Source organism: Balaenoptera physalus (assembly GCF_965194825.1).
Source record: "Balaenoptera physalus genome assembly, chromosome: 19".
Classification (NCBI taxonomy): Eukaryota; Metazoa; Chordata; class Mammalia; order Artiodactyla; family Balaenopteridae; genus Balaenoptera; species Balaenoptera physalus.
Window position 1 is genome coordinate 10,585,939 of NC_138900.1, and position 27,337 is coordinate 10,613,275.

General features: G+C 47.2%; 1 protein-coding gene across 1 annotated transcript; it reads right to left on the bottom strand.

Moving 5' to 3' along the window:
• Nucleotides 1–854: 854 nt before the first annotated feature.
• Nucleotides 855–21,074, bottom strand: IGSF23 (immunoglobulin superfamily member 23; the record flags this gene model as incomplete). The annotated part of the gene is given in 8 exon segments (XM_082436180.1): nt 855–3,222; nt 5,683–5,827; nt 8,135–8,279; nt 8,283–8,405; nt 9,750–9,816; nt 12,699–12,845; nt 19,289–19,412; nt 21,065–21,074. Coding segments are annotated over 8 exon segments (771 nt in total). The 3' UTR covers nt 855–3,212.
• Between the last annotated feature and the right edge of the window lie 6,263 nt (nt 21,075–27,337).

Sequence of the window (27,337 nt, forward strand, 5' to 3'; positions counted from 1 at the left end):
CTCCTTTACAGTGGAGGGCAATGGGAGGAGGGAGGTGGTAGAACAGGATCCCTCAGGTGGGAAAGGAGCTGGTTCCATATAAGGGGCTTCTGAGCAAATCTGGACCCTTGGATAGACCAGGGCAAGGACCCCAGAACTACCACAGAGTCAGTAATGTACACATATGGATGCTGGGGGATTTGTTATTATTATTTTTTTTTAACAATTAGGAGTTTGAGTTGCACTGTCCGGTATAATAGCCACTAGCCACAGGTGGGCGTATAAATTAAAATTAAAATTGATTAAAAGTAAATAAAATAAAAATTCAGTTCCTCAGTTACACTATCTCCATTTCAAGGGCTCAGTAGCCACTTTTGTTGAATAATATTGTCGTGGACATTGCAGATATAGACAATTCCATCACCATAGAGAGTTCTCTTGGGCAGCGCTGGTCTAAGGCACAGGCTTTGGAATTGGGCAGACTTGAGTTGGCATCACATGTGGCTGTGTGACCTTGGGCAAGTCACTTGCCCTCTCCGTGCCTCACTTTTATCTTATGTACATGAGCACAAAGACACCTCCCTGGCATAGGACGTGAGGGGGCCCATGAGAGAATGGGAATGGGGCTCCAGCTCTAGGGAGGGAGCAACGGGGCAGTGGAATGACTGGAAACAGGGATTTCAGAGCCAGGGAGCCTGGCTTGGAGACCAGCCCCACCATGGTATGACCCTGGGGCAAGTCACTTAGCCTCTCTGAGACTCACCTTCTTTGTCTGTAAAGTGGGGGTAGTTCTCCTTTCCTCAGTGGGTGCAGTGAGGATGATATAACATACGAATCACTTAAGGAATCGAGTGCAGTGGCTGGCACGTGGACAGCCCTCAACAGACAAGATTTGAACTCAGGTCTGCTACTATTGTTGCTAATCGTAACGATGTGGGAGGTGCCTTTCTGTTGACACGGTAGTGTGTCGCAGAAGCACTGAATGTTCCTCAAATGTTAGACATATCTGCACAGGAGTTTCACTCACACTCGTTTCAAGCAGGTGAGTCTCAGAGCGGGTAAGTGACTTGCGTAGGGTCAGTGAGAACCCTTTGCCTGCCATCTGTCAGGATTCTCCAGTGAAAGGAAGTGTTTGACCTCATTTACAAATGTACCATGGATTTCTGGGGGTTGAGCCCCCTTCCCCCCACTTCTCTGCATTTGGAAGGTTTTTTTTCTCTTTGAAAAGGAGCAAAAATAAGCTGCATGTGTAGAAGACGTATTCTGGGGTGTCTGCCCAACTTACAAGGCAAAACCTCCCCGCTTTTTACTGAGCACTGAGCCCTCACAAATGGGGCTGAGCCCCCGGACCTTTGGTTGTACAAAACACCTCTGCTCCCCACCGCAGCCACAGTGATGGGACCAAGGTTGACAACTGTCCCAAGTAAGGTAATCAGATACCCTTTTCCAGAGGTGTCAGAGATAAGGCAAAGGGATACTGGCTAAGTTGGGCAGTTCCTTTGAACAGGGGTGATGGGGATTTGCAAGCTATGGGATGGTGCCTTTCTCCACATGGATGGAGAAGCATCGACTGCCCATCTGCAGAGCGAGACAGAGAACTGTGAATTCCATGTTCCTGGAGAAGAGGATTACAAGGGCTGAGGAGTGGGAGGCTGGGAGAGGCAGCAAGCAACTACCCTGGTTCCAGTAGCTTTCCTGCTTTCTGACCATGCTCTCCTGCCATTTGTGGTAGATTGCAAGAACGGCCACAGATTCTTCCCCTCCCATCAAAAGGTGAGGTCATTTCCCCACCTATTGAATCTGAGCTGGTCATGTGACTTGCTTTGGGCAATAGAATGTGACAGAAGTGATAATTTGCCAGTTCTTAACCTTGGTCCTAAGAGGCATTGCATCTTCTGCCCTCACTCTTGGAATCCTGCCTCTGTCATGAGCATGCTTGTGTCTGCTTGCTAGAGAATGAGAGATGACGTGGAAGAGTCAGTTACATGGCCAGTTACCACAGCTGAGGCTATCCTAGTCCAGACAGCCCCTAGGCAACGTGCCAACCAACCGTAGATGCATAAGTGAGCCCAGCAGAGACCAGAAGAGCTGCCCAGCTGTGCCCAACCCACATCAATAACCCATAGAATTGTATGCTAAATAAATCGCTGTTGTTTCAAGCCACTGAGTTTTGGCGGGTAGTTTGTTACATAGCAAGTGCTAACTGATACACCCTTGGATTCCTGGAACTCTTCCTGGATCCTTATATTAAATCTTCCTTGTGTTTTTTCTTGAGCTACTTCAGTGAGCTTCTTTTGGTTGCAGCACAAGAGTTTTAAGAAATCTAGACTGATTATGTGCTCCAAGGGATTTGGTGAGATGGGGAGATGGATGGCAGCTGGCAAGAGGAGACAAAAGCAGTCCCTGGGCCTCTCAACAAGATGGGAACATCCCACAGAAAAATGACCAGAAAACCTGGAGGGAGGAGGTCTCAAATGGTGCTCCCAGGGCCTTCATCTTGTCCCTAGTCCCAGGATTCTCCCCTCCCCACACTTCTTCTTGGTCTCACCTGTTGGGCTGATAGATGCCCACACTTCAGATGCACATTTGTACTCCTTTTTTATCCTTTGCCACCCCACATATCCTGTCTTCTAATAGCAAAGAGTAGGGTTTTTCTGGGGGTCTTTTTGGCCATGCCATGAAGCTTGTGTGATCTTAGTTCCCCAACCAGGGATCCAAACTGGGCCCTCAGCAGCGAGAGCACAGAGTACTAACCACTGGACCGCCAGTGAGTTCCTGGTAATGCTTGTATTATTAAAAATGGTACTATAACTTCTGCCCTCTCTTGTAGCTGTGTTTACGAGATTTCATGTTTTTGTGATTTATCTAAATTTGTTCCATTACTATGTAGTATTTCACTGTGGAACCCATTGTATGAAAATACAATGAATTTGACTGGAAAACAATTTGGGAACAGTGATAAAAGCTGAAGATATACATATTCTATAACTGTGAAGTTCCACTACTAATTATATACTGAACAGAAATATACACGTGTTCCACAAAATGTATACTTTGAAACTGGACATTGTAAAATAGCTGTTAGTATTTTTGAGCACCACATAAAAATTCATGATTAAGATCTGCTTGTAATATCTCCTTTTGTCTAGATTCATTTATTTGTTTTTTAAATTTTTATTCAATTTATTTAAACTGAAAAAAAAACCCAAAGTGGTTCACCCATTTCTTCTTTGTCAGCCACACCTACAGTGAAGAGAGAGAAATATTAATAATAACAAAAACAATAATAATAATACATGTGGCTGACATTCATTGAAGGCTCACCGTGTGCCAGGCATTATTTACAGTTCTTTACTCCCACCATCTTACGTAATCCACACACCTACCCTTTGAGGCAGGTATTATGTAACCGTTATCCTTGTTTTACCGATGGGCCACAGAGCAGTTAAACAAGTCACCCAAAGTCCCACAGGCTAGCCTATGGCAGAGCTGGGATGAACCAAAGGGACCTGGCTTCAGGGTCCATGGCCTTCACTGCAAACCACGGGGATCTCTCTTGGCCCTTGATGGGTATCGTAGATGTGTATGTAGGGTGCCTCCCAACCCAGACCCCTTTTTTCTGAAGATTGCCCCTCTCCACCGGGAGAGTCAACACAGCCATGCTTGTCCCCATGACCTCATCTCCAAGGTCACAGCTGATTGGACAAGGCTGGTTCCTTCTGGATGATGTCAGCATTGGTCTGCCATAATAGGTCTTGGCCAAGATGGCGGGGAGGACAGGAAGTGAGCCCTCCTGCCCCTCATGGAGGGAGGGATTCCACGTGGTCTGGGTGAGGATTTTTCACACCAGCCTGATTTCTCACCTTTCCCCTCTAAGAACATGACTTTGGAGTTAGACCTGGGTTTGATTCAGGGTCAGCTCTTTGTCAGCGGTATGTCCTTTGGGAAAGTTGATGGATTTCTCTGAGATTTAGTTCTACTCATGTGGAAAATGAGGGCAACAACAGCACCCATCCTGAGAGCCGTGACTTGAGGGCTCCTGGCACTTACTGAGGGCCCAGGAAATTGGAGCCACAGGGACGAAGACGATGTGGGTGATTCAGCAGCAGCCTGGCCCTCTCCCACCCCTAGAAGGTGCCACACGGCACTCATGGACAGGAGACCTGGCCCTAGTCCCTCCCAGCTGGTCCATAGGGCCTTTCCAAACCATTTCAGCATTCAGATTTCTCTTCCTCAGTACGTCAGCTACGAAGGCTTGTATCGTTAATGACGGAAAAGAGGCAGTGTAGGTTAGGGGCTAGAACTAAGAGTGAGGCAGTGTTCTGGGTTCGAATCCCTCTTCAACTGTGCGGTCTGGGGCCAGTCTCTTCTCTCTCAGCCTTAGTTTCGTCTTCGACAAAAACGAGCTCTTCATCCCTACCCCATTCCCCAACCCCGCCAAGCTCTTGTGGAGGTGAAATAGAATAATGTTCAGCAAGCACATCCATGGTAAGATATTATAGTATTATAATAATAGATAACACATCTAGGATGAAAATGTAAGTCAGATGTAAGACAGATCCCATCCCTCCTCTTCCCCAAATCCTCCATGGCTCCCATCTCACTCAGAACAAAAGCCAAGTCCTTGCATGGCCCGCAAGACCTTAAGCTGTCTGGTGCCCCCCTCCCCCAATGACCCCTGCTTCCTTCTCTGATCCCACATCCTACTTCTCTCCCCATTTTTCATGCCACTCTAGCCACATTGGCCTCCTTGCTATTCCTTGAACATGCCAGGCAAGTCCCACCTCAGGGCCTTTGCATTTGCTGTTCCTTCTGCCAGCTATGCCCTTCCCCCAGATCCACTGGCTCTCTCCCTCCTTTCCTTTGCTTTATGTCTTTGCTCAGATGTCACTTTCTCAGGGAGGCGTTCGCTAACTTAGTTAAAGGTGCCCCATCCCCACACTCCCTGTGCCCTTTCCTGGCCTTACTCCTCTCCTTAGCTCTCATACTATCTATGTATGTACTATCTATCAACATACTATCTATGTTTTACTTGGTCATCATGTGTATTGTATCTCCGACTAGGATGCAAGTTCATGAGGGCAAGGACTTTCCGCTGTTTATTCCCACGGTATCAGTGCCTGGCACATAGTAGGTACTCAACAGTTATGTGTGGAAGGGATGAATATAACACTGACCATATCCCAGGCCCTGCTTTAAAGACTTTTTTTTTTTTTTTGGCCACACTGTGCGTCTTGTGGGATCTTAGTTCCCTGACCAGGGATTGAACCCAGGCCACCTGCAGTGGAAGCATGGAGCCCTAACCACTGGACCACCAGGGAATTCCCAAAAGGCTTTAGAAATATTACCTCGTTTAATCCAAATGACAGCCCTGTGAGGCAGGTGCTATTAATACCACCCCCATTTTGCAGATGGGCAAACTGAGGCACAGAGAGGGGAAGTGACTTGCCATGGCCTCACTGTGGGTAAGTGACGGAGCTGGGATTTGAACCCAGCTCCAGAGCCCTCTCCTGTCTCTCTGTTCCCCTGGGGCCACTTTGGGAACTGATGAGTTGGATGGGCACATCAGGGGTCAATGTCATCCTCTCCAAATGAGCTTTAAGCTCCTTGGGATGAGGCAGTTGGTTTGACTTCAGTCTTGCTGCAGAGTGAGCTCTGCGCCTTGTGGGGGCTGAGTGGATGGGAAGGAGGGAAGGCAGGTACCTTAGCTTCCAGATTATGGTGAAGACCGTGCTTCCGACCAGTACCACAGGTGCGGCCACAATGAGGGCAAAGGCAGAGCTTCCTGACAGGGAGAGGGTAGGGTTCGGCTTGATGGGCACAGGGTCTGTGGGATCCACAATGTCTTCTGGGAACCAAGAAGGGCAGAGACTGGAGGAGACACCCTCCCTCCACACCCCCCACTCCCACCATTCCACCTCCTCCCCATCTTCCGGGTCTCCACCCCAGCTTCATCCCCGCTCTCCTGTCCCAGTCGCTCCCCAACCCATCTTCCCACCACACAGAAGCCAGAGGGGTCTTTTTAAAGGTCACACTTGACCCTGTTCCTCCCCTGCTCAGAACCTTGCCGTGGCTACCCAGGACTTCACCTTGGCCTTCGAGGCCCTGCCACCTGGCCAGTCTCTTCTCTTTCCACCCTCTACCTTTATAACCAAGCCCTGTTGGAGTCTACTTAATTTTCTAAGCTCACTCCCATCTGTCTCCTACTTCCAGGCCTTTATCTGTGCCCCTGGAATGCCATTTATGCCATTTTCTCTCCCTTGGCCTGGACAATTCCTATGTATCCTAGTACCAGCTCAGATGTCCCCTCTTCCAGGAAGCCCGCCCTGATCCCCTTGCTGGGTCAGGCACCTCCTTGGGTCTCACAGCCCTCTGAGCTCCCCCACCCCAGCCCTGCCCACTCTGGTCATTACTGTTTGTGGAAAGGTCTGTCCCTTACTGGACTGGGAGTCCTGTGAGGGCAGGGCCAGGACTGTCTCTGTCACCAGATGCCCTCAGCACTGCCCAGCATGGGCCAGTCACATAATAGGTGCTCAATAAACATTTCCTGAACAGTTGATGAGTGAGGAAAGGGGGTCTTGAAAGTATTGTCATTCTCAATGAATGTGTCAGGGTTAACAGGTGCTCCAAGATTTACATTTTTTACCTTTTTTTTCTCCCAGGAAATCACCTCAAAACCAAATCCTGAAGCTCCCACTGAACCCTGGCTGGGGAGAGAGGCAGATCTCAGGAACATAGCCAAGCCAGGCTTTCCATTATCCCTGCCCTTTCCATGCCCTGGACCTTTGCTCATGTGATCCCCGCTGCCTACATGCCTCCCTGCTTCTCCACTGGCAGCTTCTCTGTATCTTTCCAGCTCATGCCATGAACAGAAATACTAAAAATAATATGCATGATAACTGCTGCTATTTTTTTTTTTTTTTAAAGAATTTCACTTATTTATTTATTTATTTATTTATTGGCTGTGTTGGGTCTTCGTTTCTGTGAGGGCTTTCTCTAGTTGCGGCAAGCGGGGGCCACTCTTCATCGCAGTGCGCAGGCCTCTCACTGTCGCGGCCTCTCTTGTCGCAGAGCACAGGCTCCAGACGCGCAGGCTCAGTAGTTGTGGCACACGGGCTTAGTTGCTCCGCGGCATGTGGGATCTTCCCAGACCAGGGCTCGAACCCGTGTGCCCTGCATTGGCAGGCAGATTCTCAACCACTGCGCCACCAGGGAAGCCCCACTGCTGCTATTTTTAAAGCATCTGCTAACTGGTGTCTGCTAGCCTCACACACATACCATTTCAGTTCCTTATAGCAACCTTGCAGAGGTCTACACGATCACTCTGATTATACACAGGAGGAAACTGAGGCTCAGAGAAGGGACGTCACTTGCCCTAAGTCACCCAGCCAAGAAGGCACAGGGAAAGGAATTGAGCCCCATTTTGACGGGCTCCCAAACCACTTTTCTTATCCCAGTAACTGGCTGTTCTTTTTACTGCCGCCTGAGCCTTCGTACATACTATTGCATACAGTAACAGGCACAAAATTAATAATAATATGGATAATACTAATCATAACAGTGATACTAGTTCATGTTTATTGAGCACTCACTAGTGTTCCGTAGTGCTAGGCACTCTTATTTTAAGCTGTTCACCTGCTTATCTCATCAAATGCTCACAGCTACACTTTGGGGTGGGCACTATTATTTCCCCAATTTTATAGATGAGGAAACTGAGGGACAGAGAAGTCAAGGCACTGGTCCAAAGTCACACAGCCAGGAAGTGGTGGAGCCAAAATTCAAATTCCAAAGCCCGTGCTTGGAACCACTCATTATATTATCACCTTAATTTTTTCTCCGGCATATGCTGAGACTCAGAGGTGAAGAGGCTTCCCAAATTCACACAGCCAGCAAATGGTTGGAGCCGGGACCCAGGCAGCTGGCTCCAGATCCTGCCCTGAGCTTTCATTAGAGTTTATGTCTTTGGCCTGCAGCCTCTCATCTGTAAAATGGGCTAATAATCCCCACTCTGCCAGGAGGATGAAAGAGTGAGATACCATCTTGGCTATAAAGGGTATCAGAGGGGACTGAGCATAGAATGTAGCTCAGTGGAATCAGGAAAGCTGGCCACTGACCAGCAAGGGTACAGGGTCCGGGGTGACGGTGGGGTACTCACGTGGCAGCATGATAGTCACAGGCTGGGAGAAATACATTCCCTGGCTATTCTCGGCCAAGCATACATAGGTGCCCAGATCCTCCAAGGACAACCTCTGGATAATCAGCCTCTCCCCGATCCCGCGAGGATGCCCATTGAAGGTCCATCATAGCACAGGTTCAGGTTCGATGGAAGCCACCCACTGCAGGATCACTGAGTAGTTGAGTTCACTCCGGAGGATACCTTGTGTGTTTTCTGGGAATGTCAGCAGCCAGCACCCCGTCAGAGTTGGCTGTGCAAACAGGGAGCGAGGTCACATGGGTGGAGACCACTCAGAGAGGCTGAGCACTTCTTCTGTTCACCACAGAGGCATTCATTCATTAATTCATCCACCAACGAATGTGTTTGGAGTGCCTGGTCTGTGCCCAGACGCTGGATGTAGCAGAGCTGTTGGTGCCCTCACCCTCAGCCCTTCCAACTGCCAACACTGCATCTGTTGCTTCAGGGCTTCTGCTGGCTGCCAGAGCCTGCTCTGACCATGGAGGCAACAGGCCAGAGTGCTGGAGGGTGGGCACACTGCGGGGGGGCAGCCTTCCACAGTGACTGACGCGGGCTGGTATATAAATACCCCAGCTCCCCTGCCCTCAGCTGGGCCAAGATAAAAGCCAAGGAGCTAGGAGGAGCAGTTGGATTCTGGATCATTTTGCAGGCAGAGCCCATAGGACTTGCCGATGGATTGGATGTGGGTGGGAGAGAGAGGGGGGTCAAGGGGACCTCCAAGGCGTGGGACCTCAGCTACTGGCAGGGCTCTTTACAGAGAACATATATAATCCTCACCATAGTTCTCTTTTCGTGTTGTTTCTTTTCTTTTTTTTTCAGGTGAAAGACTCTGAGGTCTGGGGGTGCTTAGGGCCAGGCCTCATAGTCAGAGAGAGAGGCATAGCTGGGATTTGAACGTGATGTCGTGGTGAGTGCTGGGGACCACCACACGGAGCTGATTTCCAATTTCCGTGCAACATGAAAAGTGAAAAAAACTTCAGTCCAACCAGAGAGCTCACAGAAGGCTTCCTGGAGGAGGTGGTGCCTGAACTAAGCCTTGCGGGAGGAGAAAGAGCCCACCAGGTGTGGAAACAAGAATCAATGTAACAGCCACCTAGACTGGGCTCTTACTATGAGCCAAGCACCATTCTAAACACATGTTAGCTACAGCTTGTTATCTTACTGGCTTGTTATATTGCGAATGAGACCCATGCTTGGGTGAAATCGTTTAGTAGGGTGTAACCAGCATTTAAAACATGAAATGAAATATAATAGAAAATATCAGAATGCATTACTCATAGCAATAATTGTTATTTTATGACATTTGTCTTTCAGTGACTGGTGGTGTGTGGATATACGGACATACTGGGTCATGGTATGAAACGCAATTCTTACTGTGGGTCATGATTTTAAAACCTCAGAAGCCACTGGATTTACTCATTTAATCCTCACAACAACCCTATGAGGTAGGTCTTATTGTTATCCCCCTTTTAATGGGAAAACGAAAGCTCAAAGAGGTCAAGTCCCCTGAAAAACTCATAGCGAGCATTTGCTTACTCTGTGCCAGGCACTGTTCTAGGCGTTTGGCGTGGATTACCTTATTTGCTCCCCACAGCACTTCTACGAGGGAGGGTCTACAGTGACTCCATTTACAGAGGAGGACGCTGAAACACACAAATGGGAAGTCACTTTGCAGAGGCACGTGGCTAGTAAGTGAAGGAGCAGGGATTTGAATGCAGGCGGTTCTGGTTTCAGAGCCTGCACAAGCTCCAGGCAGAGAACAGCACAGGCAAAGGTGTGCAGGTGGGCTTTTCGAAGAAGAACTGGCCTTCACATCACAGATATGTAGACTGATGGACCTCAGCAGCCCTTACATGTCCTGGTGGAGGTAAAAAAAACCCCGGTGCAGAAGCGGGGTTCCTAGCCGCCTCTCTCCACCTTTGCTTGTACCTTAGAGATGTTGCAGGGCTAGAGAGGCAGCGTGGAAGGAGATAAGCTCCAGGATCACAGAGAGAGGTGCGAATCCTAGCTTGGCCCTTTGCTTCTACCTGACCACAGGCTGTTGATGTCACCTCTCCAAGCCTCAGTCTCCCCACTTGTGCAAGGGGCGTGGTGCTTAGGGCATCTTGTTTCTCAGGCTGTTGTGAAATCCCCCAGTGTTTGGTCCATAGTGAGGGCTCAGTAACTTGGAGCCACTCACTCATGCTTCCCGTGTTTACGCTGCCTGGTCTCTCTGCAGGAGCGCTTGCCCCAACTCTTCACCTGGCACACCCCTGCTCAGGCTTCAGGTCCCAGCTCAGATATCCCCGCCTCTGGGATCTCCCTCCATCTTTTCTGCCCTTCTTCCTTTAGTCACAGAATCCTACATTTTTATCTAGGTATATGGTTGCCCAGGATAAAGACTACATTTTCAGCTTCTCTTATAGCTAAGTATGACCATGTGACTAGTTCCCAGCCAATGGGATGTGAGCAACCTCTGTGTTGGGCCGTAAAAGGCAGGCATCCTCATTCCCCTTCGCCTCTCCTGTTATGCTGGTTGGAACGCAGATGTGATGGGAGCTGTCTTGGGTCCCACAGGCAGGACAGAACCTAGTGAGGACAGAACAATTAGAAGGAGCCTGGGTCCTGCCACCCTGAAGCCACCACATCATCCCTACACCATTCATGCCAGACTACTATGTGAGAGAGAAATTTCTATCTTATTTAAGACACTGTTATTTTGGATCTTCTTTTTTTTTAAAGGTGAGCTTTTTTTTTTTTTGAATTAATTAATTAATTTATTTTTGGCTGTGTTGGGTCTTCGTTTCTGTGCGAGGGCTTTCTCTAGTTGAGGCGAGTGGGGGCCACTCTTCATCGCGGTGCGCGGGCCTCTCACCGTCGCGGCCTCTCTTGTTGCGGAGCACAGGCTCCAGACGCGCAGGCTCAGTAGTTGTGGCTCACGGGCCTAGTTGCTCCGCGGCTGTGGGATCTTCCCAGACCAGGGCTCGAACCCATGTCGCCTGCATCGGCAGGCAGATTCTCAACCACTGCGCCACCAGGGAAGCCCTATTTTGGGTCTTTATTAGCACACCAGAATCTGAACCCTAACTATTATAGTCTCTGTTATGGACTGAATTGTGTTCCTCCCCTCCCCGCCCCCCCCCACTCCAAATTCATATGTTGAAGTGCTAACGCCCAGTACCTCAGAATGTGACTGTATTTGGTGATAGGGCCTTTAATGGGGCGGTGAGGGTGGGCCCTAATACAATCTGACTGACGTCCTTATAAGAAGAGAGACTAGGACACACGGGGAGACACCAGGGTTGCACACAAAGAAGGAAGGTCATGTGAGAACATAGTGAGAAGGCAGCCATCTGCAAGCCAAGGAGAGAGGCCTCAGAAGAAACCACACCTGCCCACACCTTGATCTTGGACTTCCAGCCTCCAGAACTGTGAGAAATAAATTTCTGGGTTTTTTAATTAATTTATTTAGTTATTTTTATTTTTGGCTGCGTTGGGTCTTTGTTGCTGCGCACGGGCTTTTCTCTAGTTGTGGCGAGCGGGGGGCCACTCCTTGTTGCGGTGCACGGGCTTCTTATTGGGTGGCTTCTCTTGTTGCAGAGCACGGGCTCTAGGCGCGTGGGCTTCAGTGGTTGTGGCGCACAGGCTTAGTTGCTCCGTGGCATGTGGGATCTTCCCAGACCAGCGCTCGAACCTGTGTCCCTGCCATTGGCAGGCAGATTCTTAACCACTCCGCCACCAGGGAAACCCCTAAATTTCTTTTTTTAAGCCTCCCAGCATGTGGTATTTTGGTGTGGCAGCCCTAGTAGATTAATACGTCTCTAAACTACCTTCTAAGGACGATGTGTCTGGTTAACCTCAGGGCTTGGTTTTTCTGGTTCAGGTGTGAAAGTGCAAGTCCAGAGCTGAACAGCTCATAAAAACAGAGGTGAGTTCTGAAGGCTTCCACCAGAGACCCTTGTCCTTCCCCAAGTGATAATGAACAAATATTTAATGAATATCTGTTGGAAAGTGTGATAGATGACAAAAAAATAGCCAGGAGACTTTGCAACTTTTCTCACCAAGAGGCGGAGCCTATTTCCCTCCCGTTGGAGCAAAGCCGGTCACGTGACTCGCTTTGGCCAATAAAACATGGCAGAAGCGATGGCTTGCGCGTTCTGAGCCTGGGCCTCAGGAAGCTTCTGCTCTTGTTTCTCATCCTTTGCTGAGTGAACAAGCCCAGGCTCTCCTGCTGGAGGATGAGAAGCCTCGTGGCCCAATTACCCCCACTGCCCCAGCTGCCAGCCAGGCCACTGCCAGACATGGGAAGGAGGCCATCCTGGACCAGTGCCTAGGCACTCCCTCCCCAGCTGGCTGCAGAAACATGAGTGAGGCCGACTAAAATTAGCTGAGACCAAAAGAAGTGTTCAGCAGAATCCTGAGCTAAAAATACGGTTGCTATTTTAAGTTCTGCGGTGGTTTGCTAGGGAGGATTGGTGACAGAATGGATCCTGATGGGCCCTGCTGACTGAGCACCGGGTTCCTCCCGCCACGGGGCCCCGCTCACCGTTGACCTGTATCTGCTCCGTCGCACTCCTGCGTCCCCTGCTGGTTTCCAGCACCACGGTGTAGCTGCCTGCATCTTGAGTTGTCACATTTCTGATGACCAGGCTGCCTTGGGTATCCAGCGTCTCCCGGCCAGTGTGGCCGGGCCCTGGGAGGCCCTCAGGGGAGGAGATCATGGCTTCTGCCTGGGCCTCGTGCCCTCGGAACCAAGAAGTGGAGAGAACCCCATCGAGGCTTCTGGGGACTGGCAGGTGGGCATCGGCTCCTTCTGTCAAGGGGTCCAGAGAGGCAGAGGAGGGCAGCTCCGAGGAGGCAGAGCAGGTGAAGAATGCGAGCAGGCTGCCTTGGAGCGGGTGGGAGGGAGAAGAGAGAGCAGGGGAGCAATGGGATCAAAGGCAGGATGCTGGCCCCGCAAGTAACCCATCCTGTGCTGGTGAGAATGAATGCCGTCGAGAGCTGATGATGGCAACGGTGATAATAATAATAAAGAAATAGAAAGGAACATTCCTTAAGAACCTCCTACAAGCCAGACACTGTCTAAAGTGTTGAACAGATATTATCTTACTTATTCCTACATCAGCCCCACAAGGCACTTATTATGCTGGGTGCCACGCAGATTCGCCCTCCATCTTGCTCTGCTCTGCTCCCCAAAAGGCTGACTTCTCTGAGCTGCATCCCTGGGGATCCCTCGCCTTTTGTTTCTGGTTGGCTTCTGCCAATGGGAGCATTGGTGGAAGACAGGAGGGCAGAAGGGAGTGACCTTGAGGTAACTGGTCCCACAGCTCCCTCCCTGCTGCATCAGCACTGGTTCAATAGGTCCCTCTATTAGAGATCCTATTGGGTGACCCTCTTCATATACCACTCTTTTGGGGTTTTGGGGTCTGCTGTTCCTTTTACAGCTTCTAGCCCAGGGGAGGTAACAGCTTCCTGCTGTTGCTAGCCCCTGGGTGCTGCAAAATCCCATGTCAGTTTACCTATACCCTGCTTACACCTCTGCCAATAGACCCCCTATTAAACTCTCCTCATTACTCCTTTTGAGTGGACCATCTGTGTCTTGCCTCAGCTCTGACTAATACAGCTATTATACCCCTATCAGGATAAGATGGGGAAATGGAGATTCAGAGAATTTAAGATGTTTTTCCAGAATTTCATAAGTGATAAACATTTGAGTTGTGATCCACGCCCAGGCAGCTGAAATTCTTAGCCACTAAACGCTACTGTCCAGTGTATCCCCCATCCCTGTTTCTCTCATTTCCCCTAATTTTCCATATTGCATAAAGCATGGGTCAAACCCCTGGAGTCTGGCTCCAGACCCTAGGCACTTGCCCAACCCATTCTTCTGCCTCTCACTAGAATGGTGACTATTGCAGTAAGAACATCAACTCCAGTCATAAAAGACTGAAAATTTTGACATAATGATTAAAAGAAACTTTTGCAAAGTTAAAAAAAACAACAACCCACCACCCACAAAGTCAAAAGGACAATGACATACTACGAAAAATAATCTGCAACTGATATCACAGATGAAGAGCCCATTTCACTACTATATTTAGAGCTCCTAGGTATCAAGAAGAAAAGTATTGGCAACCTAACAGAAAAATGTACAAAAGATATAGGTTGGAGGTTCTTAGAAAAGAAAATTCAAATGTCTCTTGACATAGGGAAAATGTTCAGTTGTACTCATAGTAAGAGAAATGCAAATTAAACAAACCAAGATAAAACTTTTCATCTGTCAGGTTGGCAGAAATCCAAAAGTTTGATGACGTGTGTTGGTGAGGCTGAGGGCAAAAGGAAACACAGGGCTGGTGCAACCCCATGTGGAGGGCAGTCTGGCAAAGTCTTTCAAGATGAAAAAATCCCCATAACCATTGACCCTGTAATTAAACATCGGGGAATGTATTCTATAGATACACTTTCCCAGTATGAAATGACTAAGGTACATGGTTATTTGCCACACTTTGCTTATAATGGCAAAAGATTGAAAATACCCAAATGCCCATCCATAAGGAACTGATTAAGTAAATTATGGTCCATTCACACAATGGAACAATACAGCTCTACTAAAGGATGAGGAAGAACTCAGAGAAAGATCACCAAGGTAAGTAGTTAAGATACAAATGCAAGCTGCTGAACAGTTTATATGGTGTGCTATCTTTGGTGTAAAAATGGGAGAAAAATAAATATGTATTTGCATTTTTTGTAAACATGAAGAATCTCTGGAAGGATATATAAAAATAGTGGTTATCTGTATGCGGGGGGCGGGGAGGGAGGGCACGTGGGGAACTGGGTGGGTGGGGGAGGACAGAGACTTCACTCAAGGCCTTTTTATATATCATTGAGACTAGAACCATGGGAATGTATAACCCATTCAAAAATTAAGTAAAAATCTGAATAAATGAAATAAGAGCGTATAAACTAGGTTCTTCATTGTTTTGCACACACAAACGCACACGCCCCAGACTGCAGGCTACAGAACTGAATTGCCAGCGTGCACGTCCCAAAACTTAACTAGCTCTGGTGACTTTGGGAAAGTTACTTAACCTCTCTGAGCCTCAGTTTCCTTATCTATAAAATGAGAATAATAATGTCTCTAATGATTCTCAGTGGGGATGATCCCCCCCCAACCCCAGTCCACCCCCCCCCCCCCCGCCAGGGGACATTGACAATGTCTGGAAATCTTTTTGGTTGTCACGACTTGGGAGGGTGTGCTGTTGGCATCTGGTGGGTAGAGGCCACGGACACTGCTAAACATCCTACAGTGTACAGGACGGGCCCGCACAACGAGGCATCATCGGGTCCAAAATGTCAGTAGTGCCGATGTTCAGAAGCCCTGATCTAATGCTTGTGAAGTGCTTAGACTAGTGCAGTAACAAAGTGACTGCCAGATAAATGCTGGACGTTAATTATAATTATCATCATTATTATCATCCTTGCCTCCACACTTGCAAGTACTGGGTGTACCGTAAATGTGCCTTTTAAGATAAAAAACACATAATAAGTTGTTACATTTTAAGGATCAGAAATACCCATTTACAGCACAAATGTTAAAACCTCAGCTCTCTTCTGGGTAAATGAAGGAGAAGCCGTGGCCAGAGAGAACATCTTCCAGGGCAGGCGGCATCATCAGCTACAAACGTGCTGTGCCCAGGGAGGGTGTGTGTGTGTGTGTGTGTGTGGTCCTAGAAGGCAGCTTCCAGTGATCAGCTGACACCGCATGCTGACTTAGTGCCGAGGACTGCGCCAAACTCTCCCAACCGTTATCCCACTGATCCTTCTCAACAACTCAGAAGTTGGCACTAGTCTGTTTTCCAGGCAGGGAAACTGAGGCACAGCAAGAATGAGTCTCAGAGCCAAGGTCATAAGTGGAGAGTTAGGAGTCATCTCACCACAGGGTCTTCTGGCAGGCTCACTGCCCACCTCCCACCTCCACTGATTTTTCTCTCTGAGTCAGCAGCTGGTGTGACCTTGCTACTCTCCCCGCTCATAAACCTTCCATGGCTCCCCAGTGCCCTCAGGACATAGTGCAGACTCCTTCACCTGTCACTCTTGCTACATCTCTGCGCTCCTCTTTCCACTCTTCCCTCATTCTCTGCATCAGTCCGACTGAACGCCGTGCAGTTGCTCTAGCCTCCAGGCCCCTGCCCGTGCCGTTCTCCCTACCTAGAATGCTGTTCCGCACCAACTCTTTATCAAGCTGTGATTCAAGTTTTGGCTCAGGCATCCCGCCTTCTGAAATCTTCCCTGACCCTCAGGTGTGCTTGGTAAGAGATAACTATTATACAGTGTTTGGGCAGGGACCTTAATTGACTTGATGGGGCAATGGAAGCTCTTGTCAAAGCGACGGGAATAAAGTGTTATACCCAAGAACCTGCTCAAGGTTTTGTTTTTCTATCTTGATAGAAAAGTTTGTTGTCTTAACGCTTTTATGAAACAAAGAGCACAGGGATGCAATTTGCATGGCTGACATCTTATCTTTCTGAGGTCCTATTTCGATTTTGACAGCTTTGAAAGGTCCTCCCCTGATCACCACCTTCCCAGCTTCAGACCTGAGCCCTTTCCTCTGGGTCTCCCTCCCCCAACCCATTCCTGTCCCACCCATTCTGGGTCATCACTGTCTGGGGATGGGTCTGTCTTCTCTCTGTACTGTGAGCCCCAGGAGGGCAGGGCTGGGGCTCTCTTGGTCACTGCTGTGTCCCCAGCACCACCCAGCACAGGCTGGGCACAGAGTAGGCGCCAGGGGTGTTTGTTGAATACGTGATGGAAGGGGAAGATCCCAGGTCACGCAGTCCGTGTTCTGCTATCAAGTTCTGACTCTGACACAGCTGCAGGTGCCTGGTGATTCAGGGAGTGTCCTCAAGGCATCTTAAGAAGAAAACCCCACATCTTAGCAATCCTTACTCCAGCTGATGTAGAATCATGGTTTCATTCATAGACTCTGAGGCCGCTGGACCTGGGTTCATAACCCTGACTCGGCTGATCATTATTCAGGGCCCTGAGCCTCAGTTTTCCCACTCATCAAGGAGGGTGGTTGATAGTAACCAACTGAGTGCCTGAGATTCAATGAGATTATGAATTTTCAGGGCTCAGGACAGTCTAACTTAGGTATTAAATATATATAATACCTAAATATCTTATATATACCTTATATATAAGATTTATATACTATAATAATACCTTATATATATAATACCTATAAAAAATATATATACTATAATAATACCATATGTATACCTATAAATACTATACTATATGCTATATACTATATATACAATATATACCATAATAATACCTTATATATAATACCTATACTATATATATATATATGGAATTTCAGAGCTGGAACCGTAGAGATGGTTCCAGAACTCTTACTTGCCAGGAGCATGGTTATTTTATTTCATCTCTAATCTTCAATCAAATGAGAAAAAGTCTCTATTCAATTTTTCCCTGTTTGAGCCCAGGACACTCCCTGAATCACTATGTATAAATATAAATATAAATATAAATATAAATATAAATATAAATATAAATATAAATATAAATATAAATACACCACAATGTCAAACTTGACTCTCCCATTGTCTCAAAATCTCCCCAGAGGTTCCAGAGGCTGAGAACAAACTAACAGATGCTAAGAGCTCCCCATTCCCAACTAAGGTCTAGCTAACAGGGGTTACCCGTCACCAGTTCTGCCAGCACCAGCTGCCCTACCCCCGCCAGGCCTTGGGAAGGGAGGCCGAGAGCTCATGGAGAGGAGGGGATGGCACAGAGTGAGGCTTCCTGGGGGAGAGCTGAGGCTGAACTGGGGGTCCCCCCTGGGGCTGGGGGCTGGGGCTTTCCTCCACGTCCTGCCAAGTCAGGGAGGCCCCAAGGAAACCTCTTGGAGAGCTGGAGATGTGTGCTCTGGAGTCTGTGGGAACTTAGACCTCTAAGTCTCCAGGTGAGGGATGGAGGGGGAGCGGGCTGGGTGGAAATGGCCCACGCCTCCAGCGTTTGGTGGGACAACGAAGATGTTCACGAGTTTTCCTTGAGCCAGTGTGGATGCCCCTGAAGGGAGCCGGCTGGAGGCTGTCCTGGCAAAGAGCCCCGTGGGAGACGACCTGCCGGGTGGGTTCCCCACCCAGAAGGATCTAACCATCATGCCTCAGCCACACAGAAGGCCATGTCCCCACCTTACAACTACAGCAGCCAAGCTGAAACTCTCCGGCCCCTTCCTTGCCCTTCCTCTCCTCTGCGCATGGCCTTGGGGGGCGGGCTGGGCACAGACCTCAGCTCTGGGTGGGGAGAAAGGGCGCACAGAGAGAAACAGGAACGAGGCCCACCACGTGCCACCATGTCTCCACTGCTGTCTGACCCAGGCCAGAGCTGGGGAGGAGGTGAAGCCTTAAACTGTGGGTGGGGTTTTGAAATTACACAGAACTGGACTTCTTAAGACCTGGAAAAAGAGGCAATTCATTTACTCTCTGAGAGGCAGATGTGGGTGGTCTCTGGAAAGTGTGGTCTTGGTGGCCAGACCATCTGGGTTCAAGTCCTCCTTCTGTTACTTTCAAGCTGTGTGGCCTGGGGAGGACCCATAACCTCTCTGTGTCTCAGTTTCACTCTATGAAATGGGGATCAGATAGCTCTTGCCTCATGGGGTTAAGAACTAAATGTTACTGTAAGAAAGCCACTTAGAACAGGCTGACATGTAGCAGTACTCAGTCACAATGACCTCTTTATGATTGTTATTTTATTATTGTTGTTCTTATTATTTTAAAATTATTATTAGATGGGGATAGCTAGGGTGAGACGGTGCTCTGGTGGAAAGGGACTGGGATGGGGTCCTGAATTCCGATTTTGCCTTTTCCAGTCACGTGCTCTTGAGCGAATGACCCCACCCCTATTTGAGCCTCACTTTCCTCCTTTGTAGAAGGGGATCAATTGCACGGCCTCTTGGGGATTTCAAGAGCGCCTGTGCGTCGGGCGCCCGTGCTGCATGGGCTTTAAACTGACCAGAGTCAGATCTCAGAGTGGGGGCGTCTCTGATTTGAATAAAGGCTCTCGCCGGGGATGTCCCCTCTTTGTCTCCAACCCGTGGGTGCAACCCCCACGCACCTGTTAGAAGCATCCTTCTCCAGGCGGGGCTGTGGCCGGAGCCGGCGGCGCCCAGAGGACACCTCATGCCGCTTTCCGTCCTGCGGCGGCTCAGGGGAAGTCGCCCTGTCGGGAGTGGGGTCCCCTAGAGCGCACAGTCAAGTATGCAGCCTGGCCCCGCCCCCGCACTGGCCCCGCCCATTCCCGGCCCCACCTCCGCCTCCCCAAGTCTCGGGCTCCAGCTGTGGGCTGGGAAGTCACCGCCAGGTGTGCAGTGACTCTTCTCTAGCACTGGGTTGGTGGCAGTGTGGGTGGGGACTAGGCTGGGGCAGGGTCCCTGGAGAAGGGGCTCTCCTCTCTGCCTCCCCCTCCCAGCCCCTCCAGGCTGGGAGAATGGTGAAGATGGAGAGTGGGGCAGAAGTGTCCTGCCCCTGTAACCCCACATCAGAGGCAACGACCGGCCAAAGGTCATCAGGTTGGCGGTGGCTGGGCCTCATGCTGGCCTCCTGGCTTTTCTCCAGACTTTGTGACTATTGGCTCTGAGCCTCTGTAAAATGGGGGTGTTAATAACAGTGCCTATCCCAGGGGCAGAGGGGCCCATGGACATCAGGTGCCCAGCAGAGTGCCTGGCGTATCGTAGGTGCTCAATAAATGGCCGTAGCTATTACAATAATGCTAATTATTATTAATACTGGTATCTAGGATGTCCTGGAGTCATGATCAGAAGCCCCTTCTCAGAGTCTTGCTCATACCGTATCCTGAATTTTGGATTCTGGAAGGATAAGCCACAAAAGCTTCTTTCTCTCATCCTTTTTACCCTCCAGGCCCATTCTTTCCTTCTTAAGTTAATAATGGTATTGTCCAAATAATAGCTGATGTTTACTGAACACCTGTTGTGTGCCAGCCCTAGCTATTGCGTTTTACAATTGTTGTCTGATTGAATCCTCATTGTAACCTTGAGGGGTTGGTATGATCATCCTTATTTTCCAGCACTGCACAGAGGCTAAGTAATTCACCTAATGTCACAGAGCTATTCACAATGACTTTTGTCAGTTCTTGGAGCGAGCCACCTCAGGGCCTTAGCACTGCTACTCCCTCTTGGAGGCTTTCACAGATCATCTCATGGCTGACTGCATCTCATTATTCCAGTCTCAAATCAAATATCAACTCTCCACAAAGGCCTTCCCTAATGCCTACTGCAAGTCAGGCCCCTAGCTTCTTGCTAGCAAGACACACTGCTTTCTTCTCTTTACAATATTTACTACTATCTGAAATTACTTACTTCTTTGTCCACTTGTTTATTATTTGTCTCTTATCCCCCACATCCACCTCCCTAGCTAGAATGTCAGATCCAGGAGGGTAGGGATTTTGTTTGGCTCATGACTGTTTTCCCCAGGGTCTAGAACAGTACCTGGCACATCATGGGTGCCCAATTAATTTCCTTTAGCGAATGCATGAAAAAATCAGTAAGTGAGTGAGTATAATGAGAGTGTTGGAATTTGAACTCAGATCTGACTCAGAAGTTCATGCTTTTCTCTCCCAGAGATGTCCAGGTTCTACCTCACCCTGGGGCAAAGTCTCCCCCGTGAGTCTCTAAAAGTAGTCATTATCAAGTGATGTGGTTATGTCTTTATTAGTATTAGCCATACTGCCTCTTTTATGATTTTTCTGAAGGCCTCTGCTAGACCAACTAGCCAGGCCAGGGGACCACTGATGGGTAATAAACAAGTATTTGCAACATGATTAATAACCATCTACGGATGAGGACCCTGTGGTTTCTGCTCCACCAGTACTCACGCTCTTTCATCCGGGTAACAGCACCTGGAGCTTGTTTTGAGAAACCAACTTCCTCCCGGTTCCAGGGAGCTGAGGGGCCCAGGCCTGGCTAATCAGAGCATTTCACTCTTCAACCACAGTGATTGGGTGAGGGCTGGACATGTGACCCAAGCCTGGCCAATCAGAGCATTTCAACCCCATGCCTCAGTGATTTCTTGAGACTTGGGCGTGTGACCCAAAGCAGGCCAAGGAGGAGCAAAATGAGGACTTTTATTGGAATTCTGGGGAATACAGCACTTCTTTCTCCTGGGCTTGCTAAACTGAAGGGATCTAACTGTGGAGCTGCTGGGGGCCCTCTTTCTACCATGAGTAGAGAGGCTGTAAGAGAATGAGGTCAACATATAGGAAAGCATAGCCAGAATGGACAGAAATTTCTGGTGATACCATTTAAACACCTAGATCCAGCTGTGCCTGAAGTTGGTAATAATGCTTCACATTTTGTGTTATGTGAGTCTATATATTCCCATTGATCTTCTGAGAACAGTTTGATTTGGGGTTCAGTTACTTGTCTCCAAAAGAACTTTGATTGAAAGAAAAAGTGAAAAATAAAGTTTTGAGAGCATATGATTTGGGATCTAGCAGAGCCTGAGGATGGGTAGGGGAAGCCCCCTGTGGAGGAGATGGCTAAACTGACCCTGGGCGAGGAGGAGGATTTAGCAGGTCAGTGTTTCACAAACCTCAGTCTTTCTCCTACCACATCATAATTCCTTCCATATGCACACCCACGTACATTTTAATTTATTTACTCAATATTTTTCTTTAAAACAACTCAACTAAAATAAGCTCAACTCAGTTTTTAAACAGTAACATTCACAAAATTTTATACTTATATGCCAAGTACATTAATGCAGATGAAAATAAAAACATAATGATGAAAATAAAACATGTGTCCACATAACTGTGTAAATTTTTGGTGTGTCACAAAAAGAACACGAGCCCGTTTGTTGCATAACGATGTGAAGATACTTAACACTACTGAACTGTACCTTAAGAATGGTTAAGATGGTAAATTTTGTATCATGAGGGTTTTTTTAAATCACAATTAAATTTTTTAAAATTGTTTTTTAAAAAATAGAAGAAGACCAGGAACAGTCATGTACATAGCTTGCCTTTACAGTCTAAAATAAACCCTTGCTTATATTCCAAGAAATAGCTAAATTATGTAGAAATCATAACAAACCATCATCAAGTCCATAGTTAACTTGGGGAAGGGACTGACTGCTTAAGTGGGAAGAAATAATGCAAATGGCAGATGTAATATCTAATAAGTCACTTCTCTTTCATTAGGGTCAAATAGCTTAGTCTACCGTCACTAGTGATGTCATGTGAGTACTATGTAGCTCCTAATATGATGTGATAAGAAGGGCACTTCACCTCTATAGTATTTCTTGCCGCCCCCGCCACCAACAAACCCATAACGCCAGTCTAAGTATGAGAAAAACTCAGACAAACCCAAACTGAGGGACGTTCTACAAAATATCTGACCAGTATTCCTCAAAACTATGACAGCCATGAAAAACAAGGTAAGACTAAGAAACTGTCACAAAGGAGACTCAGGAGTCATGAAAACGACATGTGATATGGTATCTTGATTGCATCCTGGAACAGAAGAAGGATGTTAGTAGAAATATTGGTGAAATTAGAATAAAGTCGAGAGTTTAATTAAAAAAATACACGAGTCCCACTTGGAGGAAATAATCGTGGCATGACAATTGTTAACATTTACAGAGAACTCAACTCTGAGTGGGGCACTGCTCTAAACACTTTACATCTATTAGTTCATTCATCCCTTCAACAGCCCTCTGAGGCGGGTGCTGCCATTCTCCTACTACAAAGGAGGAAACTGAGGCACAGAGAGGGTAAGTGTCTTACCCAAGGCTACACAGCTGGTGGATGGCTGGGTAGATCCAGGTGTCAGATTCTGGAGTCTGTGATCTTAAACATTATATACAACAATCTTTTAAAGTCATCTGCGGGGACTTCCCTGATGGTCCAGTGGCTAAGAATCTGCCTTCCAATGCAGGGGACTAGGGTTCGATCCCTGGTTGGGGAACTAAGATCCCACATGCCGTGGGGCAACTAAACCTGTGTACCACAACTAGAGAGCCTGTGTGTCGCAAGGGAAGATCCTGTGTGCCACAACTAAGACCCGATGCAGCCAAAAATAAATAATAAACAAACAAAAAAATAAATATTAAAAGAAAGTCATTTGGGAAACTAACACATTGTAAATCAACTATACTCCAATAAAATTTTTAAAAATAAAGTCACTTGGGCCTTCTAACATCCTTATTATTGTTTTCATCTTTTCATATGAGCAAACAGAGATACATGGTTGAGGTTAAATAAATTGTTCAAGGTCACACAGATGTAAGTCACATTCACCCCAAGCCAGCCTCACTTCCTTCCTCCCATCCTCAAGACAATGAGGCACAAGGTCAGATCCTGTTTCCTTGGCTCCTTGAGTCCTTGTAGCATCATTTATTTCTCCTGCTATGTGTGTGTGTGAGTATGTGTGTGTGTGATGGTGTGTTGGAGGGGAGCAGTGAAGCATCATTTTATTAATAACATGACAGATAGCCAATGCTGGGCAGTTCTGGACAGAATTGTAAAAAAGCAGCTTGAAAGCCAAGAGAACTCCCTGTCCCACCAGGGGCTAAGTTTGGGTGGGGAAAGCCTTATCCCACATGTTTCACATTTCCATGGAAGGATGTCCTGTCATCTGTCAGAGGCATCCACAGCCCCTTCCAGGGGTTTTGGAAATATCTGCTTACATTTTGGTCGTCACATGCCTGAGGTTGAAACAGTACTGACATTTATTGGGGTAGAGATCCTGCAGTAATAGGTGGAACTGTCCCATACAACAGAGACTTGTCTCACCTAAAAAGCCAACAGCACACCAGTTAGAAAGGTGGAGTTAGAGTAAGGCTCCCGGCTTTTGTCCCCACCTTCCTGTTATGAAATTGATGAGTCTGGGAGAGGAAACTAAGCTTGCGTGGCTCTCTGTTTTTTGTCCTGTTTTGTGTCCCTCTCTGTTTTTGGATCTGCATATTTTGGTCTGTTGCCTCCTGCCAGCTGATAAAGAGCCTATTGGAGGTAAGTTTATAAGGAAGAGAAACTAGTGGTGCCCCCACAGCTGATCAATTAGCCTCCTCTTTCATTTCATTTCAGTTAAAGAAATTTTAGCTGGACCCTTAATTGCTTGGAATAAGGACTACATTTCCCAGCTTCCCCTGCAGCAAGTGTGGCCATGTGACCAGATTCTGGTCAATGAGATGTGAGCAGAGGTGCAGTTTTTAGGTCATGCCCTTAAAGGAAAAGGGCCTCCCTTTCTCGTTTTCCCTTTCTTCTGGCTAGAGTGGGGACATAGTACGCTGGCATCTTGGGCCAAGGGGACAAATGCAACAGGATAGAAGAGCCCAGGCTCCTTGGCACCTTCACAGAGCAGAGCTGCCCACCGGCTTGGGCTGTTGCAGGAGAGAGTAATACATCTCTGTGTAATTTAAGCTATCGTTATTTTGAATCTGTCGCACGCAGCTAAATTTTAAGCTGTTCAGTTTGGCAGCAGTAGAAAGGAGGGGGAGGTGATGGCAAACCCACTGGGTCACAGGACTCAGCCATGTTCCCTGCTATTGCTTATCGTTCAGGTAATAAATCCATCATGTTATCCTCTCTCTTGCTTACTCCTGCATCTCTTTCTCTCTCTCAATTGTTTCTGCCTGCAGACGAGGACAAGGGGTGATATTTACTGAGATCTTAAATCTCCACCCGGTGGCTGGTAGAAAAACAGGTGCGAAGAAACCAGAAGTCATCTGGACCTTCTTCTGCAAAGCAGGCCCTACCTACGCAGGGGAAAGGCCAGACGTGGATTTCCCCCTGGATGTAGGAAGCTGAAGAGAAAATGTCCCAGGGGTTTTAGACTGTGGATTCGTTTGCTCACCATGGGAGCCTTCCCCCTTTTGACGTGCCTTCCAGTACCACAGCTAAAACTACACTTCCTCACTCCCCTTGAAGCCATATTTCTGTCAATCTGACATACTTGCATGAGATTTGGAAAGTGAAAGTAAAATGGAGGTTCTGCTTATGATGCTTCTGCCATGAATTTTGGCAAGCACAGTCACGGACAGGCTGCTGTTTTTTTTCTGAGGTACCACAAGTGACTGGCTTTGTGCGTTTTGAGAGGCTCTCATCTCTGTGAATCCAGCAAATGTGATGTGGTTCTGGAGCTGACAATTCCAGTACAGGCCTACTCGTTTTATTGCGCTTCATAGATACTACGTTTTTCACAAATTGAAGGTTGACAACCCTGTGTTGAGCAAGTCTATTGGCGCCATTTTCCAACAGCATTTGCACACTTCGTGTCTCTTGTGTCACATTTTGGTAATTCTCACAATATCTCAAACTTTCTCATTATTATATTTGTTATGGAGTTCTGTGATCGGTGATCTTTGATGTTGCTACTACAACTGGCTGAAGGCTCAGATGATGGTTAGCATTTTTTAGCAATAATGTATTTTTAAATTAAGGTATGTGCATTTTTTTTTAGACATAATGCTATTGCACACTTAATAGACTCCAGTATAGTGTAAACATAACTTCTATATGCACTGGGAAACCAAGAAATTCCTGTGACTTGCTTTAGTGTGATATTCCCTTTATTGCAATGGTCTGGAACTGAACCTGTAATATCTGTATGCCTGTAGTAACAGCTTTTTGATTCCCCACCTTTCTGTGATGGTGGAGGCAGCAGCTCCCTTGGTGGGTCAGTTCTGCAGTTTCAGTTCTGCAGTTGTGGGGTCTGATGGAGTCAGCTTCCTTTACCTTTTCCATCAGAGGGCACCCAGCTGTCTTTCTCTGGCATGGGTCTGTCACTTTCAGCCAATTTAAATTAATCCAATCTTAAGTCAAATCATATGCACAAGAATGTCACAGCACCAGATCTATCCTCCCAACATATATAAAACCCAAGTGAAATGGCATCTCCTAAGTGAAAGCAGTTTTTCTTACCTTGCTGTTTTCAGTCACAGCCCATATAGCAATAAGAGGTAAAACATTAATTTAAATGACACAACACTATTTGTTTAAATAAAAGGACCTAACAGAGTTATGGGTGTTCTTTTTAGTTCCATGAGGGTGGAAAAAGAGAGAAGTGACAATGAAAACCGGTCTTTGCACTTTTCAGGAAAAGGGAGTATCAATGTAGATATTATTACCAGGGGCAACAGATTATTATTAAGACAACCAGTCCAGATTTGGGAGGTATTAGCAACTAAATTGTATCCCCCAGATTCATATGTTGAAGTCCTAAACCCCCAAGTAACTGTATTGGAGACAGTTCTTTAAAGAGGTAATTAAGCTTAATGAGGTTATAACGGTGGAGCCCTAATCCAATAGGCCCAGTGATCTCATAAGAAGAGGAAAAGACACCAGGGATGCGAGTGCACACAGGGAAAAGGTCATCTGAGGACACAGCAAGATGTCACCCATCTGCAAGCCAAAAAGAGAGGCCTCAGGAGAAGCCAACTCTGCTAACACCTGACTTTGGACTACCAGAACAATGAGGAAAAAATTTTCTGTTGTTTAAGCCACCTAGCCTGTAGTAGTTTATTAAGGCAGCCCTAGCAAACTAATACAGCAGGTTAATGAGGGCTTTCAAAGGATGCAGCAAACATCAATTTTTGAAGTCTGGGTTTCTTATAAGACTCCTTTATTCAAAATACATTTACAAAAAAAAAAATACATTTACAAGGAGAATTTCACGAGGCAAAAAGTCTCTGCTTTCCATAAGCTGCAGAAGAGGGAATATTTTCTCCTTCTTGTTGCTGAGATTTTTGTTACCAGTTAGAACAGCCTAGAGTTTCAAGGCAGTCTTGCAATGCCCCTCCCCCACCCCGGTTTTTTTTTTTTTTTTAGTGTTAAGAGAACAAAGAAACAGCTTCAATATGGTCAAAACTTACAATGTAAAAGGAAATGGGAATAATATGATCATTAACAAATAGAACATAAGGCATGCAACGTTTTGCATCCATCAAAATGAAGAAACGAAGCAGGAGAGAAAAGTAAAAATTTTAGTTTGAGCCGTTCCAGGATGGCTGTGAACCCAGGCCAGTCTTTTGGACTCAATAAACTGTCACTTTAAGCTGTAACCCATTTGGATGTTAATGGTGACATTCCGCTATCCCAAATCTTGGGGAAAGGAAAGCACAATCGCCTCACTTCTCAGAGAGTTGCATT